We start from the raw sequence: 21,633 nt of genomic DNA, 5'->3' as shown, positions 1-21,633 counted from the left end.
TCCAATCTTTTATTTTTCAGGGGTATGGTGTGAAATTGGTCTGTAAACGTGTATTGGTAAAACTGAACCAGCATGATCAATGAGCCCATTTGAATCTTTTCCAGCCTATTTTAACATACTATATTGCTTATTTTGAAAAGCTACAGGGGGTGTGCTATGTAGGACATCAAAAACATAAGCAGAAACAGTGGGAAGAAGTCAATCTTGAGGATGTACTAAGTGAAAGAATTCATGCATCATAGCTTTGAGCATCTCACACGTTTGTCTTATAAGGCAAGTTCCATTGCGGCAGAGGGGAAGGCCTTTTTGTTAAGCAGACCGGGGAAGTTAATCAGCAATAAATGGAGATAAGGCTGAACTGAAGAAGAGTTACGGAGTAACTTCTAATTCTCCATGTGGTAGTTTTAAAACCTGCCGGCAGATTCTTGGACATTCCCATCAAAACATGAAGACTAATTCCCTCCCTCCCTCTGAAAAAAGGCCAACTCTAGTGACCCATTTTTAACTTAGGACAATATGATGGGCAAGACTAGGTTAGAAAAGACAGTACAGCTTCTGCCTGCCTCTTTCCCTTTAGATGCTTACTCTTGGAACTCAGCCACCATGCTTTGAGGAAGCCCAAACTACATGAAGAGGCTACATGTAGATATTATAGCCATAGCTTTGGCTGAGATCTCTACCATCAGCCAGTACCAACCAATGTAAGTGAGCAAGCCTTCAGGTTATTCCAGTCCCCAGTTTCTGAACCATTCCAGCTGATACCAAGTGGAACAAAGTATACTATTCTTGTTGAGTCCTGACCAAACCAGAGATTTGTGAACAAAGATATGTTTTAAGCCACTAAATTTTTGAGTGGTTGACTAGGTAGCTATAGATAACCAAAATGCATATATTAAACTGTTCCCCACACAGAACCATTTCCCATACCTACCAAGTTTCCAAAACTGGAGATACGCATAGTTACCTAAGAGGAAAACACTCTAAATGCCAGGTGCTTAGTAATTTGAGATATCTACCCAATAAACAATTGAGACATCCACTCATAAAATTATTCTTACACTGGGAGCCATGACAAAACACCTCCAAATTATAAAATTAGTTACCAGTGGTTCCAGGGGCGGAAAAGGGAATTTGGCTTTGGGTAGACTGTTCTGACTCTAAAAGTGACGAATCACTTTCAACATCTGGATGTAAGTCAATAGGGTAGCCTCAAAGTAATCCAAATGTGATATTAAAGTGCTGTATGGAAATATATACTTTTACTTTTAAAATGACCCATTTGGGATGTTTTTAGTCTCTTGTGCTGGTTTGGTATATTTGAGGAGGACTGCTGGCACCTTTAGTTCCAAAAAGTCTTCAAGATCAGTTGAGTTTAGCAAGTATTGCTATCAATCCATATTGATACATATATATACACATATATATGTATCTCATAAAGTCATATATACGTATGTCATACACACACACACGTCACACACTAGCATATTGAAGGCTTTGTGAGCCTGTGGTTGAGAAGTCTGCTTTAACTTGAGAGCCTTATACCAAATTAGTTGTCCATGGGGCCACTAACATCTTAAGCACTGGGAAATGTTGGTCTGGACCACTGGTTTTCAAACATTTTTATCTCAGGATGCCTTTACATTCTTAAATTACTAAGGACCCCAAGGAGCTTTTGCTTATGACCAATTACATCTACCAATATCATCCATGTTAGAAATTAAAGCAAAATTTTAAAAAATGTATTAACTCAGACTTCTACTTAAACCAAAGTGAAAACAACAGGGACCAGATTTACCCTCTCACTTGAAACAACCAAAACCACAAGTTATATGGAAAAAAATATTGTTTTCAGGCACTCGACAACAGGTAACAAAGAAGAGTTATGGGGAAAATGAGATCAGTCTTGGGATTAGCAAAGCTAACTGCTTTGGGAGTTTCCAGGCTGGAGCTGGAGTGCAAAGAGGGAGAACACAGGTGGGGCTGGAAGGCACTCCAAGTGTGAGACTGAGCTGAGTCCAGAGGGACCAAGGCAATTAGAGTTCAAGGGACTGGAGAGAGTTGCACAGAAAACTCCAAAAACATGCAAACCACGACCCAACCCCCACTTTGCAAGTCTTCAGCTGAGTGCTGATAGTGCATACATGTAAGGTAACTATCCAAGACCAGAGGAAAAAAACCAATTGAAAAACTTATAACAAAGTCTGGTGCTCATATGGAGCTGGGAACAGTGCCTATTCATTCCCACCAGTGAGATGGGCAAACACGATTCATGGGGCTTTAGATGGGAGCACACAGATATTGCTTGCCTCAGCAATGGGGAATCATTAACCCAAAATGAACACTGCTCTGGTCCTGCCTAACAAATCTTGCTTAGCAATAAAACCTGAAAGGACTGAAGCTTCTAAATAACTCCATCCCAGAAAAAAGCTCTACACTTTTTGTAGGAACACAAAAACATCCAGCACCCAGTTCATAGTGTCTGGCATCTAATCAAAAATTACTAGTCATGCCAAGAAGCAGGAAAATACGATCCATAATAATGAGGAAAGATCAAAACCAACTGAACCTGACCTAGATGTGAAAATTGGCAGGTAAGGATATTAAAAGTTCATTCTAAGTTTATTCCATATCTCCAAAAAAGTAGAGATACAGAAGATATAAAAAATGGTCTCAATCAAACACTGTAGGTGAAGACTATAATGTCAGAGATGAAAAATACACTGAATGGTATTGACAACAGACTAAACAATATAAATGAAAAAACTTCAGGGAACTTAAAGACATAAAAATGATCCCAACTAAACACTGGAGAAAAAGAATTTAAAAGATGAACTGATCAGTGAGCTGCGGATCAATCCCAAGTGGCCTAATATATGTGTAACTGGAGTTTTCTAAAAGCGCAAGAAGCGGGGGGTGGGGGGAGGAAAAATATTTGAAGACATAATGACTGAAAAATTCCCAAATTTGATGAAAACTGTAAACCTACAGATCAAGCAGCACCAGCAGCAATGAGGCTTTCTGATGCTTTGAATGGAAACAGTCCCTCTTTCTGAGTACTAGAAACACTGCTGTCTATTAAAAAGTATTTTTCAATCCAAATAAATGATGATAGATATTCTTATAAAATTTACCTGAGCAAAAAATTCATACTCCAAAGGCAAAAGGTTTTCTAAAAGGCACATCTGGTTTCCTGGAGTCTGTTATCTAGCTGACCTAGATCAAGGAACATTCTGAATATTCCACTTGGAATGACAGACTTTTCTATTTTATACATCACATAAAGATATTTAATAAATAACTCTTATACCAACAACTTTATGGACCTAAAGATTTACTTTTTGACAAGAAGCTAAGACTTCTTGTCCTAACATATATCACTTGTTTCCAGTTATCTCTATAAACTCTTAGAACCAGATATCCTTATCATAGTACAATCTACCAAACTGGAAAGGGCTGGGGGAGACTCAAATGATGAGGAGAAAAGCACCTGCAATGAAAACTGATGGCTTGCTGTAGAATTTGCTTCATTTTCACACTTGTTCAAAATATTGTTACTTGAGTTCTATACAGCTCTAGAGGCATCACTTTAAAGATCATAAACTAATTATGAAATGAGTATCAGTCCAACCTGAAAATATTTAATACCACTGGGTTCTCAATTAAACCATAAACAATCCTGTGAACAGGCAGGAAAGAGTTCCTTCTCAAATTTTGCTTTTTAAATTCCCCAATAAAGAAGTTGTCATGCACAGCTTTTCAAGTAACTGAGATCAACGTTCAGTAGGTTTCCCTTTCCAAAATTTTACCGCAGTGTCTTTAGGCAATAATTATATTTAAAACTTGGACAGTCATACAATCCCTGAGCATCCTAATTACTCTATGGAATCCAAAATTCTTAAAAGAAAAATTTATTCCTTTTTATTTAAAAAGGATTAATTACACACACGTACATACACGCAGAATTGGATATTTTGAAAGAATGCTACCACCACCTTTTACTTTTGCTAATTTCTAGTCCTGACCCAGATATAAGTACACAGAATAATCTTTTCTTATCACAGGTACCACTACCAGTGTTTCATCGATTTCTTGGAGTGAACTGAGCGAAATAACAAACAAGCACACACTTAAGAGTCAATATTTATTCTGATTAATATTTTACAAAATTTTGACAGATTTAATTTATGTAAGGAGAGCTAATTTATTAAACACTTTACAGGTTTTCTTTCCACAGAGTAACACGGTAAGTAGCAAAATAATACTTGGCACAGTTATAAATAAAATATAAAATAAAAATACCCACAGTTTAAGTATAATGATGCTGTTTTATGCCTATTAATATTTCAAATAAACTCCTGGGAACAACAAAAAATATGAAGGGAAAAAAAAAACCTCCAAATAAGTAATTCATGTTCAGGGCTGAGAAGTAAGTTCCTGTTTGCTAAAAGTATCCAATTAAGCTGATATGAACTATTCCCAAAAGGGTCACCTTCATACACAACTTTAGAACTGGGTTAAGCTGGTTCCACACACAAAACTTAACAAAGTAAGTAAACAGACGGTACAGTACACTGCTGCATAGTTGGCTCCTGACCATCTGACCATCTTTAAGTTATAGATTTCACCGGTACTGTGAGATGGTTAGTACTAAAGCATTAACCTTGCTAATATGTTCATGTACTTAGAGAGCTAGAGTATTTTTTCCATTTAACTGAAAGACATCTCTTTTGCACTGAAAAGAATATTGTACCACAAAGAAAGAACATGGTAACAACACTCTTATCCAAACTCTGAGAATACCACCATTGTATTCGACTGTTAATAAAAATGTATTCAATAAAAATTGCAACTGAGTCTTCACGTGAAGTGGCTCAAAATACAAAAAATTAAAACAAATTCTACCCTTTTATAAATAACTTTGAATTTAAAAATTATCTAAAATTTCCCCCAATTAGTAGTCAAAACTAGCAGAGACATTTGTAAAGTTAACCAATTTTTTACATTCTATGACAAAATGGCACAATTCTATTGCCACCCACACCCATCTTTCCCTTTTCAAAAATAAAGTACATATGCCAATTTTCTAATATTAAAACACTCAAATACACTAAAGGTAATCTTTCTGATGTGTGACTTATGGTCAAAGAAACTACTATATAAAAATGGTACTTGGAAATACTGAACATCAACTATATACATTTTCACTGCTCCTCTTACTAAGGCAAGGGGCGTGTATACCACTAGATTGCTTTAATACCTGTAATCTGCATTTTACAGAGAATACTAATTTTACCAAGCATCAGACATGCAGTGAACTTGCAGGGTATAATGCCTATTAACAGCAATATTGAACATCACTAGAAGCTCATTAGTTATCTCCCTTTTCTTTTTGGTTGGATAAAATGAAATGAGCAGCTTTAAATACACTAACACATAGAGACACAAAGAAAAACTATTTGATAAATTATTTATATACAGATACACAATCTTTACACTGGTCTAGGATCTGTCAGCAGTCTGACCACCCTTTTCCCACCCTCCCCCGAGCCCATTCCCTCTCACAGGTTTGCCACAGGTTGCTCGAACCACAGTTTGCTACAGCACTTAAGAGGACTAAAGCAAGTCTCACTCTGTAAACAATATTTATGGAAGCAGTGACTAATAGTTCACCGTGAGAGTATGGAAATGCTGCAACAAAAATTGATCAGTGCATCACATTTAACAAGAAGAAAATCTTTCTGAAATTGTTTCAGACAGCATTAACAAATTTTAAAACATTCAATATTGGGAAAATTGAAATAATCTTGAGGATTAAATTCTTTCTGATAGGTCACTTTTTAAAAACCAGAATATACCATTAGCTTTTCTTTTATTCACATGTGCTATATGTACAGAGATCATGCTCCATCTTTTAGCTAAACTCCATTATTTTGTCTACAGTTTATTTTGCAGCTCAGAATTCTAGAAGTATATCCATTTATCTCTATTACTGAGAATTTTGCATTAACTTATTTGTTCTGCCTTGAAATTACCTCAACTCTTAAAAATTGGACTGTTTGCACATCAAATTAAATTCTAATTTATGCTTTACTGGATAATATGTGCTAGTATACATTGTATGAGGTGTATCATGCACTTAGTAGGGCTTTTAAGTTTGAACAAAATAACATGACTTACTATACTCATGCAAGTGCTTTATTATCAGACCATAAAACCTCAGAGCAAGGTTACTACAAATTATTTCACTGAACTAGAAATATATCAGCTGATGGCAATTAAAATATTGTTAGCACATATTTTTGTGAACATTATTTCTTGTGCCCTTGAAGACATATTACAGTAGATCCCTAATAAAACCACATGATTTTTATCACAGTATTTACATGTACATTCTAAAATGTACATACTACTAGCCTGAATCAATTTAAGACAACTCTCCTGGAATTAAATGCAATAGTCATAGTACATTGCATGATAAAATTTAGCTGTATACCATAAATTTAGTTTTAGCTAGAATCGAACATTTCTGATGCAGTATACCATGTCTGTCAACAGAATAAGTTCATTCTTTATTAGTGAAAAATGTTATGAGAACAAAACCAAAAAGTTGAGTATGTTGTGAATTCCCACATTAAGAACCATTAAAATTCCTTTTATGATCTTTATTCTTCCCAGAAGTGGCAGTGTGCTCTGTCCATGTTTACTTTTGTTAATAAAAGTGTTGAAAAAAAGACTGTAAAATTCACTGTTAGCCCTACATATAGCATGCTATTGTTCAAAAAATGTGGATTCGAGTGTGAGAGAGACACGGACAGACACAATTTTCAGGCACCACTCAGCAATATGCTTCATAGGATAAAGATGTTGCTACACGAGCTGGTACCCAGATCCTGATATTTGGTCATATTCTATTGTATACTGCCTGGTCCAGTCCACGATAACAGGACGAAAGAGGCCACAGCATCGAAATTCAAAGAAGTCTATAATATTCCTTACACATCCATGGCTAAAACACCCCCCCAACAAAAAGAAAAAGAAAAAGAAAAAGTCTATTAGTACAATAATTTAATATATGAGTTTAATATAATTTTGGTGTTAAATATAATTTTTCTAAACTTAAAAACTCAGGTTACTTGCCAGAAATAACCTGTTTATAACTCTACAAGACACATATGCATTCGTGTTTCTTCACAGGTCTGCCAACACTAATTTTTCTTCTTTTGCTAATTTAATGGGTTACACAATGATATTTTAAAGTTATTCAAATCTGCATTTCTTTCATTCCTGTGTCATATGTAATTTTTGATAAAACCTTTCCTTGATGGGTGGCTCTTTGGCAAGGAGACAAACTATATCCAAAATTGAGAAAGTAAAACACAAAATAATTACAAATAGCATGAAGCTGGCAACATATCTAAAAGTAACAACTGAAGAAAAGATATGTCAAGGGTAAGTTCAGGGAATTTTAGGACTTCAAGAACACCTCTGGAAAAGCAGTCACAGTTTTTCATTTTATATAATAATTGTACCCATGGGAGAACTCTCAAAACTACCCAACAGACTCCTTTATTTTTGCTTTTATTTAAAGGTTTGTATGCTTTCCAGAAGCATGCAATAATTAATACCATTACAAAGGCGTGAAGGTAGTAGACAAGTAGCTTGAGTAAAATTCAAAAGTTTTAAATATTTCATATAATTAGGAAACTATTTCTTCTCGGCATCAAACTAAATGTAAGATTAAATATATATATTTAAATATATATACATATATATGAATAGGACAATCTCTTCGATAAAAGGTGTTGGGAAAACTGGTCAGCCAAGTGCAAAAAAATGAAACTGGACCATTATTCTACACCACATGCAAAAATTAACTCAAAATGGATTCAAGACGTGAATGCAAGATTCGAAACCATAGAGCTGCTAGAAGAAAACATGTGGTAAAGCTCCTTGACATGGGTTTTGGTGGTGAAATTTTTAATATGACACCAAAAGCAAAGGCAACAAATGCAAAATTAACAAGTGAGACTATATCAAAATAGAAAGCTTCCGTACAGCAAAAGAAACCATCAACAAAATGAAAAGACAACCTACTGGATGGGAAAGAATCTGTGCAGATCACATATCCAAAAGGGATTAATATCCAAAATATATAAAGAACTCATACAACTCAAAAAGAATTTCAATTAGAAAATGGGCAGAAGATCTAAATAGACATTTTTCCAAAGATATACAGATGGCCAACACATAGATGAAAAGATGCTCAATATCGCTAATCTTCAAGGAAATGCAAATCAAACTCACAGGGAGATAGCACCTCATACCTGTTAGAAGAGCTATTACCAAAAAGACAAAAAATAACAGGTATTGGTGAGGATGTGGAGAAAAGGGACCCTTGTGCAAGATTGGTGGGAGGGTAATTGGTGCAGCCACTAGGAAAACAGTACTGTGTCCTCAAAAAAATTAAAGATGGTACTACCATATCATCCAGCAATTCCAATTCTGGGTATTTATTAAAAAAAAAACCCACAAATGCTCAAAAAATTAAAAAAGGAACAAACAGAAAAACCCACTCTAACTCGAAAAGATATATGCACCGCCACATTCACTGCAGCATTATTTACAACAGCCAAGACATGGAAACAGGTTAACCTAAGTGTCCATCGATGGATGAATGGATAAAGAAAATGTGGCGTGTGTGTGTGTACACACACACACACACACAGAATATTATTCAGCAATAAAAAAGGAAATCTTGCCATTTGTAACAACAGGGATGGACTTTGAGGGCATTATCCTAAGTGAAATAAATTAGAAAGATAAAGACAAAACCCATACAATCTTACTTATATATAGAATCTAAACAAATAAACAAAACCAAACTCATAGATACAGAGAATAGACTGGTGGTTGCCAAAGGCTGAGGGTGGTGTGTGTGCAAAATCAGTGAAGGGAGTCAAAAAGTACAAACTTATAAAATTAATAAGTCATAGGGACACAATGAACAGCACTGTGACTATTATTAGTAATACTCTGTTGCATACTTGAAAGTTGCCAAGACACATCTTAAAAGTTCTCATCACAAGAAAAAAAAAATTCTGTGACCATGTTTGTTATCAGACTTATTTATCGAATCATTATGCTGTACATCTGAAATTAATATGTTATATGTCAATTATACCACAATTTAAAAAAGAAAAAACTGTGTATGGAAATTTTTGTGTCATGCAGAGGGCAAATAAAATAATTCAAACTGAAAAGTAACTGCTTACAGTCTGGAAAATTTTCCTAAATATGAATTTCAATTGACTGTATTTTTAAAATCATATTTCAATTCTGTGCATACATTCATTTATCAATGAAAATGTGTAGAAACTTATGGCAATATTAAAGCTGTATGTTAATGTATAATAATATATGTTCATACTAAATGTTAGTAGGTCAGTAGAGTTTGGATTGTGCAACTAAGAAAAAAGAATGTCACAAATTTATATAATGTGATGAATTTTAAAGTTATAGTAAACTAACCTAATGCTATGTCTGGCAGAAATTTTAGAATTCAGGATTTATAAGCTATTTTACATACTGCTAAGCAAAAGAAATATTCCCTGTTTCATATCCTACTGGCATACCTAAAGATGATATTTCTCTTTGATGTATTCACTAGATATTTGCTAAGTTATATGCAAAAGAAAATATTAAATTTATAAATATGTACGTACTTGAACGGGCTTTCAATAGATGTTGTTGTGACTTTAAAGTGCTTGTATCTTCTAGCATTCATTCTTTCATTTGTAGTAATACCTAAACATGATATCTAAGAGGTAAGAGAAAGCAAACCATCAACTCTCTCTGATATAAAGTAAGTATTAATGTAAAATAAGTCAGTTCTCAAGAGGACCAGATGGAGAGAAAAATGGTGAAGTTTGTTTTTGCTTTTCCATTAGGAGATCATCAAGCTAGTTTACATGGTATCACTTTGACTCTTGTGGAAAGTAGTCAAACAGGAAAAATGTTTAAAAAACAGGTTATGTGGCATTGTGCATGCGGAGATGGACACTATGTACACAGACCACCTCTCCATCAGCCCCTTAAAAATTGAGCTTTTAAAAAAATCCTTAATTATAAAAAGGTTCTTGAATAAATACTGGTATTTGTAGGTAATAAAACATTACTAATAAACACAAAACTAATGGCATTATCGATCTAAGCTCACACCTATATCCAACTGGATATATCTGAATCAGGAACAACAGAAATAAATTCTGACAAAAGTAGTACTGAAAATTCAGGGCTGCCTGGGTGGCTCAGTCGGTTAAGCGTCTGCCTTCAGCTCAGGCCATGATCTCAGGATCCTGGGATCGAGCCCCACATGGGGCTCCCTGCTCAGCAGGGGGCCTGCTTCTCCCTCCCCCTCTGCCGCTCCCCCCTGCTTATGCTCTCTCTGTCAAATAATATTATGTCCAAAACAAGAAAATTCATAATGTAAGAACAAAGTTCATAATATAAGAAGAAGGAGAGGAGGAAGAAAGTGGGAGGTAGAAAGAAAAAAAAAAGGAGGAGTAAGGAAAGTAAATTGAAAATTTTAATCCTTGAAAAGTAGAACCGGTTAGAAAGAGAATGCATTATCATCTTTTAACAAGGAATGAAGTGTTCAGAGTTTTCAGTTAGCGCACTAAAGAACCAATCACGTACTTGCACGTACCTGGTACATCTGACACATGAGTAATACAGCCACCCACATGAAATGAAAAACACTGTTCAGAAACATCCAAAACATCCAAGGTGAACACGTAGCAATTTGAGTAATATATGTCCAAAATCCATCCTTGGTGTAAGTGGTCTCACAGTGGAGTCCCCAGTCTAAAATTAGAACGGAAGGTTCACATTTACTCAGTAATCATCCAAGCACTTCACAAAGGCATCTGCAGTTGGCACCACTTAGAAACCATGATCCAAATGTCTACATTTAGCCGATGACTTTGAATGCAAATTTTTATGCTCTTAAATAACCCCTTAATTAGTGAAAAATTAGTATATAATTATTGCATAATTAGTGAAAAAACACAGCAAAGACGGAAATGGAAAAAACACCAGCCGATCTTAAAAAAAAAAAATACTACTGCACTTTAACAATACACAGTTTTTTATTGGTACTGCATACATACAATAGTTAACATTACCTTTATACAAAGATAAGATGATATGTATATAAGTGAAATTTTTTTGGGTCTGTGGGAGGGGGGACATATAACACAAAAAGATCTCCTTGGTGAGGGAGGGCTTTTTCCAAAACAAAAATCTCTTCTTTTAGAGCTCCAGCCATAAAAAACTAGTGTTGTTAGCAGAACCATGTTCTCCCTCAGGTCTGTTGGGCCAGAAACTAAGTTAAGATCTCTGACCAACTCTTTCTCTCTATTAATCTGTATTTGAGGAAGTAGACTTTTTAGAGCAATAACAGACATTATTCGGGGCGCCTGGGTGGTGCAGTCATTAAGTGTCTGCCTTCGGCTCAGGGCATGATCCCAGCGTTCTGGGATCAAGCCCCACATCAGGCTCCTCTGCTAGGAGCCTGCTTCTTCCTCTCCCACTCCCCCTGCTTGTGTTCCCTCTCTCGCTGGCTGTCCTTTCAAATAAATAAATAAAATCTTTAAAAAAAATAACAGACATTATTCTTAATATGTCTGAAAATAGAACTAGGAGATCATCCTTCCACAACTTATTTTTAAGCCAGGACCTAATACATATTTATGTGAAGTACCACCAAGCCCTGAGGCACAGTAACTAATATCTTCATTTAAACTCTTCTCAAATCATGCTCTCAATGCAATTAAAAACCCATCATTGCCCTTATACCCATATGATCAAGTGAATGACAACTTAATCCTAAAAAAGTATCTTCTACCACCTTTTAATATTCTCTAATAGGCAATAATTACACCTTACATTTTGAAATATTTCAAGTTCTGTGCAAAGTTAACTGCATTTTCCCAGCTTTTTGGTACTAAAGAGCAACTATCACAGTCACAAAATCTGTAAGCTCCTAAAGTAAAGCAAGCACGTGATGTGAAAAATGTTGGTGTATTTTACCCAGAAGCATTTCAAAGCCTATTAAACCAACATGTTTTTCAAAGGACACACATATTAAAACATAGCTAACTGATAATTCTGTTGTTTATACTATATGTTAAATATATTTATAGTTCTGCATCTGTTCTTTTCTTTATGCTTCACTGCAGTAAGGTGCACCCCAAACCATAATTTTTAAAGACTTGTCATTATCATATTTTGTTAATATGGTAAGCAAAAGTATACAAACATTTGTTTTAAGAAAGTAAAAAGCTAACTGTACTCACAAGAAATACAACCATAAATCATCCAGCAGATCATAAAAAGCAAGAAGAATAGGTAGCCCATAAAGTATCTATGGTTGCCTGCACCTAAAGAACAACACAGAAGCAATTTTTTCAGCTAAGAAAAACAACTAGAAATGCACCTTTTGGGGATGGGGGTAAAGGAATGCCATGAATGATACGATCTGGACAATAATTACAAACATTATTTATTTTACAAAATGTTCTTCAGGAAAATAAATGTTTTAATAAAAGTCTTAAAATAAGGACGCCTGGGTGGCTCAGTCAGTTAAGCGTCTGCCTTCAGCTCAGGTCATGATCCCAGCCTGGAATTGAGTCCTGCATCAGGCTCCTTGCTCAGCGGAGTCTGCTTCTCCCTCCCCCCCTACCCCCTACTTGGGCTCTCTCTTGCTCACTCTCGCTCTCTCTAATAAATAAAAAAATATTTTAAAAAAGAAGTCTTAAAATAAGAATATTTATAACTACAAAGATGTGATGACTGCAATGACATTGATTCTGAAATCAAGAGTCCCAAGGAACCAAATGAATCACAATTTTGAATTTTAACCTACTGTTTGCTTTATGAGGTTTAAAATAACCTAATTTATCTTTATTTTTATAAACTTCATAATCCAACTTTTTAAAGGCTTCTCCCCAACAGTCATGCAATCTTTGCAATGTTTCCCTATTGTCACCTCATAAAAACCCAGGGCCATCTCTCAGACCACTTAGTTCACCTCCTCAGATCACACCATTCTTGAACACTGAGGTATACAGAGTTTTTGTCTGTCATTCCTCTCTGCTTCTGTCCAAAACATCCTTCCAAATATTTTCACTGCCTTAACTTTTCCAGTTTAACTAAAAAGCAATACTGTCTTCATCCTTATCAATTTCACTATTATCCAATAAAGAAAACAGGAAAGAATAGGCATCAGAAAGAATTGATAGAGAAATATCAATCTTTTCTAGAGACTGATTTTATAACTTTATTTCCCCCTCTTTCTCACAACTGAGGTGCTGTTGTCAACCAGAAGACTAACGGGGGGGCAGAGGGGAGCGGGGCTATAGTGGAGTGTAGGAATGAAGTTTCTACCATCTACTTTAATACTGTACTTCATTAGTTACTTAGAGTAACTTAAATGAACAACGCACTCAGAAATTATTAATTAAACTTACCTACACAGTTACCCACCCATGGGCAATGATGATCAAATTTTGCTATGCAGCGGTTACACACACCACAGTGTTTGGACCTCACTGGTTTCCGTATCTGTTAATAAGCATTTTAAAAGATTACGAAAGGCATTATACTGAAGAAAGGGAAGCTGAATATTTATTTTCTCAAAATACAATTATGAAGAAAACAAAACTATATTCCCAAAGGCATAAAATAAAACAAAAACCACTATGTTTTGTTTAATGAGATTTCAACTACAACAACAAAGATAAAAAGGATAAGGCTAATGTGGAATATAAACTCCTAAGAATGGGGCAGAACCATCACTTCACAAAAATAGTTAAGAATGAAAGACTAACTTGCTGTTGTGATGAATGGTACTATATTTAATTCCCATCCCTCAAGTTTCTGAAAAATAAAAACATCACTCTCCAGCCTTCTAAATGAAAAGTTATTGTGATTAATGGTCATGATACTGGTTCTTGTTGAACAAAATGAAATTGTTCTTTAGTAAAAGGAAGGCCAAATTAGAAATGAAGGAAAGAAGCTTTTAAAATTCAAAACCATTAATAAAATGTCTTCCCAAAGTTAACAAAGCTAACAAAAACCAGTAAGTGTACACACATCTTTCTCTTTCAGTGGTTCCTGAGATCTCAGATTAGGGTACAACATCTCCTCTGCTGAACTTCATGACCCATCTAAGAAAATACACCATGCTTAGTTTAGTCCCTATTACTTCAAAAACACAAAATACATTCATTATTCAGCTCCTGACAGGCAATAAAGAATTCATGTTTATGATGCCTTACTGTTTTAGGTGTTGTGAAATGTTTCACTCTATATTATTCTGAATCAGCCAAGTGAATAAAGAACTCACTAGCAATCTTTGAAGGGCTACTAGTCCTAATGCTGGATACATGACAAGAGCTGGTTATTAACCCATACCAGAAACAAAATTTGTAATAGCCTTCCTTGGTGTTTCAATAAAAGCACTGCCATTTTTCCGTCAGTTTGCATTAAGGTTATATATCATTCTGAGGCGCTACGAAAAAGCACAGACTAACTATGCAGTCCTTACATGTACTAAAATGATCTGTGGACTCTTTAAAGAAAAGGGTCACTTATTCTTCGCCATAGATATTAATCTACATCTATTTAGGAGAAAGAAGAAGGATGCATTAAACAAATTTTACCCCCACTTCCAACCGTCAGCTACACTTCCCCTTTGGGCAATACTTGTCAATGAATTCTAAACAAAGACTGACATGAGACTCCTAAACATGACAGTCTCCTCGGTTCACTTACAGAGTAATTCATTTTTAGGAAATTCTGATTTACATGTGGCTTCCCTATTAGGGGCTTGTCTATTTATCAAAGGGCAGGATACCCATATGACGACAAATACCTCTGCCAATTTGAATCACTTTATAATAGGATATGCTCTTTTCTTTACAACACCGAATTATCTATCCAGAAGTACACAGCTTACAATAATATAATAAAACATTTATGCTAGAATGACAAAAATAAGTCTTGTTCTTGCCATCAGATATTTATTTAACAATGAAACCATACTGAGTAACTCCATAATTTGTTTGCCACATGGCAAACACAGCAGCAATGCATACTTGGCTTTGTGGAATGAAATAATATGTCCAGAGAACAGCAGACTATAAAAATGTTCTGAACGTTAAGGTGCCAATCCTGTAAATTAGCCATTGTAAAGCACAGAAACAAAAACCTTTTTAAAGAATGCTTGAAAATACAAAAGAATCTAGTCAGCACCTTAAAGCTGCTACCAAAAGTAAAGCAGTATACATTCTGAATATTCAAAATCATAACTGTTTGGTCAAGGAATGTTAGGTGGAACAATTTAAAGAATCTGTAGAGTTAGAGCTCCATTTCAAAGACTCATTCCATAACCCCAAACTAAATCAATTCTCTTGTTATTTACATGTTAAGACATTAGTTCAGTGATACTGCGTAACTTAAAAGTATAAAAGGACATTTAGTTTCAGGTATGATTTAGGGATTATTTCCACTTCCATGTAGGAAAACATGGTTTAACCACTGTGGCAATCGATATATTCTTCTCAAGAAACTAATTATAAAAATTAGCAGAAAATAATTAAAACACAAAACAATATTATTCTATAGAAATTTGATCTATAATAATACAATGTATTACTATACCTGATTCCTTAAGTAAATGCTATTTAATTTCATTTATATCTTTCCTTATGACCTGGCTGAAGATGACAACTTCTAATATCAATGATAAAATAGTGCTCAAAGCTCCATAAATCCTCTAAGACAAAGAGATAACTACTCAAACCGAACCATTCTAGAGGCCATGCTGTCTTATCTAACAGATTTTCCCACTGCGACGTCTAAATATAAAAATAAACCTTTTCTTAAAATATCTAGGAAAACAATATTAGGGAAGCATAATAAACCTCTGATTTTTTAATATTTTATTATTTAATTTTTTCTTTGCTGAGTTAGGAAAGAAAAGAGATTAAGGATGAATACGAATGAATGGTACCTTGAATCTGAGGTACAGTCAAGGTCTACCATCAGGCGAACAAGCACATTGGGAGGAGACATCTTTTTACCGTCTTTCTCCTGACACTATGGTCTAAAAGGAATGGCCCTGAGGGGTGGGGAGTGGGGAGGGCATGAAATGTGCTCAGCAGAATAAACTGTTCTCCTTGTTCCCCACCCCTTCTATGCTATGCTATTGCTATGGGAAGAGGAGAGAGGGAAGAATAAAGAAAAAAATACTACCAAACAGGTACTGCAGAATATACTGAGGTCCAGACTTCCTGTCTCTGCAAGTTCAACTATTGTCTGTGAATTAAAAATATACATATATTTTATTCAAAACTGAACAATGTTCACCAACTACAGTGCCGTCAATATGAATCAATAAACATCATGTTCATTTTTAATTAACCAACGTGTTTTCTGCTCAAAATAAAACATTTATTTACTTCTGCTGTTTCATTATAATATGAATATAGAAATTTTATTTCTTGGGTATATGAAAATGCAACTCTAAACTTAGGGGAATACTCCTCTGAGAATAAAACTAAGTCACCTACCCTAAGAACTGCTCTGAATAGGTTTTGATGACTAAGACACGAAAATAAACTTAAGTTCAGTAAAGAACTGAATCTTCAGAACTGGATTATGACTAAGAAAACCTAGCAAACCAATTAGCAGTAATGACTGAAGAATACTGTAAACATAAGGGTAGCAATCTCTATGCAGGCTAGAGAAGGGGAGATTAGAACCTAAGAACTTGCTACTGTTTTAGTCTATTGTGGACAGTAATAATTCATCAGGATTTGTTTTTGGAGACTGGATAAAATAGCTCTTAACATAGTTTAACTGCCTCCAGTCTAATCTAATTCCCTACTCATGCGACACCTTCAGATTGTAAATTTGGTTTCCTAAAGTAACTGGGCTTTAGACGAGAGATGCCCTGGATTTTATACATATATACACACACGTATTTGTTATTGAACACATAAATACATACATGTTACTGAAACATAATATCTGAACTACCAACCTGTTTACTGACCTTCCAGTTACACAGTCATTTAATAAACATTTACTGAATTCATATTATTTGCTGAGGGTTTTCAGAGATGTTTAAAGTGCTGTACTCATCCCTCAAAGCAATCACAATTCTTAGAAAGGAGAGAAACATGAAATTTAAAAATGTCATGAAAGTGTAAGGATAGGCATTCAGGAGTACCAAGGGTGAGCAATAACTATGCATAATCTCAATTTGGTTTGAAACTTCTTTATGTTCTAAAAGATAGTTTCTTTCTTTGTACTCTAATATCTGGTATAAATACTGATAATTTGGCAATTAAACACATGTGACTAGTTAGATTCTATCTTGCTACCTTTTTCTTTTGTTCTTCTGTAGCTTTAATAATCCCTGGATCTGATTTCCAAGATTTTCCAAAATTGTAGAAAAGTGCAACACTATTGGCAAGGAATGGAAGATGGATAAATAAAAAGTTGAGATGTGCCTAAAGTTAAGGAATCTAAAGAAGCAATGATAAATGAGTTACTATCATAGGTAAATTTATAATCTGTAAAATTTTACCACACACACACACACACAGAACACCTACCAAGAAAAAAATACAAGCTGATTTATCTATTACATAAAAATAAATATACTTCTAAAATATATTCATAACTGAATATAGAAAGTAAAAATGTGATTTCTTTACAAACTTTAAGTCATGTAGGATAAGCTGACACTTTAAAAAACTCAGTAATGCATTAAAAATTCAGTGAATACATTATTTTTAAATGATCATTTCTTCTGATCAAAAATGAAGGGACTTCTCATGTTCAAAGTTATAAACATATTACTTTATCTACATTCACTAAAGTCTTTATGCATCTACCATTTAAGATATCACACCCAGGTATTTAAAAGACTGCTTTTTAAATTCTTTCATTGCCTTTTTTGAACACATTCAAACTGTCCCTATTTTTGGAAAAGTATTCATAAACTTGCTTCAAAGTTTCTATGTTTACATATTTCTACCTAATGAAAATATAAGAAATGTACTAGGCTTTATAAATATAAATGAGGAATCAAAAACTACTTAACACTAAGAAAAACAATGTTGCTAGAACAACACATTTCTGAAGCACAAAGTATCTGAAATACTCAAATACTATTTTCAAGATTTTATGCAGGTCCAAGCATCAACAGCTAAAAATCGCTTGAGAATAAAGCTGGGTAAATGTACATGCAAAGAATACCAAACCCTGGTATTTTTCAGGAGCAGGACCTTTATATGCTATAAGTTTCAAAAGGTGCTAGCATGTAAATAGCTCAGGTTCTTAAAGCCTGGATTAAATTTGCAAGGGAGGTAAGCAGCAGCTCAAGAGATGACTACAGATTTAAAAGGGATAGGATATTCAAGAATTAAATATCAGATGAACTTACAGAATTTCTTTGTTTGATATTTAAACGTAAAGAGATGAGACATCTTTAAATGGTAGTTTGAATTTAGCTTTAGTAATAATAGGTCACACACCATTTAATTTTTTAAATTTAAAAACAAAAATTTACAAACTCTCCATAAATGGCATGGTTATTTTGTAAAGGTTTAAAACTATCTTTTTTTCTTTATAAAATCAGAAAACACTAAAAAGTATAAAGGCAAAAACAATACCTCCACAACCCACGGACAATTCTTTTTATATTTGGTATTCTGCATTTTTAATAACTGAGATCATAGTATTTTTACGAACATTAGTAAAACAAGTAGTACCTATTAATCAACTATATGACATTTAATCTGCACAAAAACTTTATCCTAACCATGTTACAGAAGACAAACCTGAGACAGAGGTTGACTAAATAGTCCAAAGTTGCAGAGTAAATTAAAGGTGGAGCAGGTATTAAAATCCAGGCTCTTTTTACCTGTGCTATTCTGCCTCTCCAATGCACTCAGCAGAAGATACTGGGTCATTAGTTATTATGAGAACAATATCTTTGGGTATGAATATACTTAAGTCTTGATATATATTTTTATACTGTCAGATTATTTCCAGAAAGATACACCAATTTAAAATCCCACTAACATCACATATTGCTTGACTACTACATTTCCATCAGCTTTGAGCAAAGAGAAGAGTTGTCAATTTCAGAAGCAAAAGAAACCTTATTTTATTGTCTTAATTTGTATTCTGTTTTTATGTTTAAATAGTCCTTTGATTAGATAAAGAAGAAGAATGTGTCATCAATGTTTTCATTTAAATGTTTATGGAATCTTTTCTTACATTTAACTCTTTAATCTACTTGGATGTTATTTTGATGCCTGCTGTGAACTGCAGCTCTAATTTACCATAATACCCAACAAAATAAAACAGAAACAGTAAACCAAATGAATCAACTGTCTGCAAAAAATGAGCAACAACTTCAAAAAGGGGACAAGCCACACTACACCATGAAGTTCAACTGGAACTCAAGAAAAGATGACTCCGGTAAGGCAAGCTGCCTGGGGTAGTTCTTAATCCCACCTCCACTTGTATAAATAGCATGGAAAATGCAGACGAGAAGATAAAGTCAGAATTCTCATCAGTCTTCTGGCCCTCTGCTGTGGACTGAATCATGTCCCACCCCCGACCCCCTCTCCCAGTGAAATTCATATGAAGCTCTAACCTCTAATGTGACTATTGCTGGAAATGGGGTCTCTAGGAGGTAATTAACGTTAAATGAGGTCATAAGGGTAGGACCCCAATCCAACAAGACTGTGGCTGCATAAGATTTAAGAGGAAGAAAGAAATCTCATTCTCTCCCCCTGCCATGTAGGACACAGGGAGGAGGTGGCTGTTTGTAGGCCAGGAAAAGAATCCTCACCTGAACATAATCATGCTGGCATCCTTATCCAAAACTGTGAGAAAATCAATTTCTTTGTTTAAGCTAATCACTCTATGTTACTTTGTAATGGCAAAGACCTAAACATCAAGTTATTCTACAACTTAAATAGAATTTTAATCAAAATTGCATTAGGCTTTTCACGGAACTTAAAAAGCTGATTCTAAAAAAATCTAAACAGAAGAACAAAGTGCTAAAAAAGCAAAAATATTCCTGAGAAACAAAAAAGCTGGAAAACTTGGGCTACTAGATATCATGATTTAAGACTAAAGCTTTAGTGGGGAGGTGAGGTGGGGGGAGGATGGGGGAAATAGGAGAAGTGAATCGAGAGTACACATCATGATGAGCATTGTGTAATATACAGAAGTACTGAATCATATGGTACACCTACAACTGATATACATTGTATGTTATCTGTACTAGGAGGAAGGGAGGGAGGAAGGAAGTTAGGAAATTAAGAAGTTAGAAAGCAAGAAAGGAAGGAAGGAGAAAGCTATGGTAATAAAATAGTACTGACACAAGCAAAGAGATCAATAAACTGAATAGAGCACAGGAAAACTGATAAATATCAAGGTTGATATTGCAACTGAGTGAGGAAAGGGTATACTGGAGCAATGAGTTCCCTAATAAGCAAAAAGGAAGACAGACACACACACCCCTCACATCATTCATTATACACAGTAGTCAAATATACATGAATTAAGAAATACATTACAGATTATCTTTAATGACTTCAGAAACACCTGCATGTGCGCACACGCGCGCATACACACACACACACACACAAATGATATACAAGAATATTTACAGCAATACTGTCAGAATTCACAGAAAGTAGTGACTGGGTACCTGAAGATAGTTTTAAAAAGCTGAGAGAATATTATAAGAAAACTAGGATCCACAAAAAAACTGAAGAAGCCCTAACAGTAAACTGCAGGAAAAAATGTTTAAGAGGAAAATGTATAGGAGAAGGTGGTGAAAATGATAATTTAGCAATGTCTTCATTTTTATATATGTAATCATCTCAGCTTCTAGAAGCTCTTTATATCCATCTTTAGTTTAAGCTTAATTTAACTTAAAACCTGACTGAAAACTAATTTTAGACATAAAATTTCTAATAGCCTATTATCAATATTTTTTCACTTATTACATCCTAAGTATAAACCCACATCAAGTCTTAGAAAAGCACTGTAATGGCTATTTTATCCCATACTACACATAGCTAATTGATAACAACTATTATCCATTCAGGATGGATACCTGGTTGTTTCCATTTTTTCCCTATTATAAATAGTACTATGGCAAACAGCCTTGCGAATAAATTTTAGATCTTATCTCTGACGATTTACTTATGAATGATTAAGGGTATTTTTAAAGCTCTTTCTACATGTTGCTTTTCAGGAAGGTTTAAAAACTTAAAATTATGTTCAGAGTATAAAATAAGACATTTGAAGATACACTGTTATCAGGTCAAAAAGTTGGGCAAGACTATTGATCGTTACCTATCTATGTGACTTTGGGCAAGACACAACTTCTCTTGAACCTCAATGTTTCCATCAGTTAGAAAACAGGATTAGGATTTATGTGGTTTGTTTTTCTAATCTCAAAGAATTGCTCTGAGAACCAAGTCAAACAATAGATCTGAAAGAACTATAAACCAAAAAGTACTGAATAAATGT

At 34.5% G+C, this 21,633-nt stretch overlaps 1 protein-coding gene across 1 annotated transcript in view; it reads right to left on the bottom strand.

Moving 5' to 3' along the window:
• Positions 1–4,127: 4,127 nt before the first annotated feature.
• Positions 4,128–21,633, bottom strand: part of ZDHHC17 (zinc finger DHHC-type palmitoyltransferase 17) — an 83,725-nt gene continuing 66,219 nt past the window's right edge. The window contains exons 11-17 of the mRNA XM_002920643.4: positions 17,451–17,575; positions 16,318–16,380; positions 13,530–13,623; positions 12,357–12,440; positions 10,706–10,863; positions 9,723–9,817; positions 4,128–7,006 (exon numbers count right to left, since the gene is read on the bottom strand). Of these exons, the coding sequence (XP_002920689.1) occupies positions 6,868–7,006; positions 9,723–9,817; positions 10,706–10,863; positions 12,357–12,440; positions 13,530–13,623; positions 16,318–16,380; positions 17,451–17,575 (758 nt within the window). The 3' untranslated portion in view covers positions 4,128–6,867. The remainder of the gene's footprint in view (positions 7,007–9,722; positions 9,818–10,705; positions 10,864–12,356; positions 12,441–13,529; positions 13,624–16,317; positions 16,381–17,450; positions 17,576–21,633) is intronic.

This window comes from Ailuropoda melanoleuca, chromosome 15 (assembly GCF_002007445.2).
Source record: "Ailuropoda melanoleuca isolate Jingjing chromosome 15, ASM200744v2, whole genome shotgun sequence".
Lineage (NCBI taxonomy): Eukaryota > Metazoa > Chordata > Mammalia > Carnivora > Ursidae > Ailuropoda > Ailuropoda melanoleuca.
This window is presented reverse-complemented; position numbering and strand designations above follow the sequence as displayed.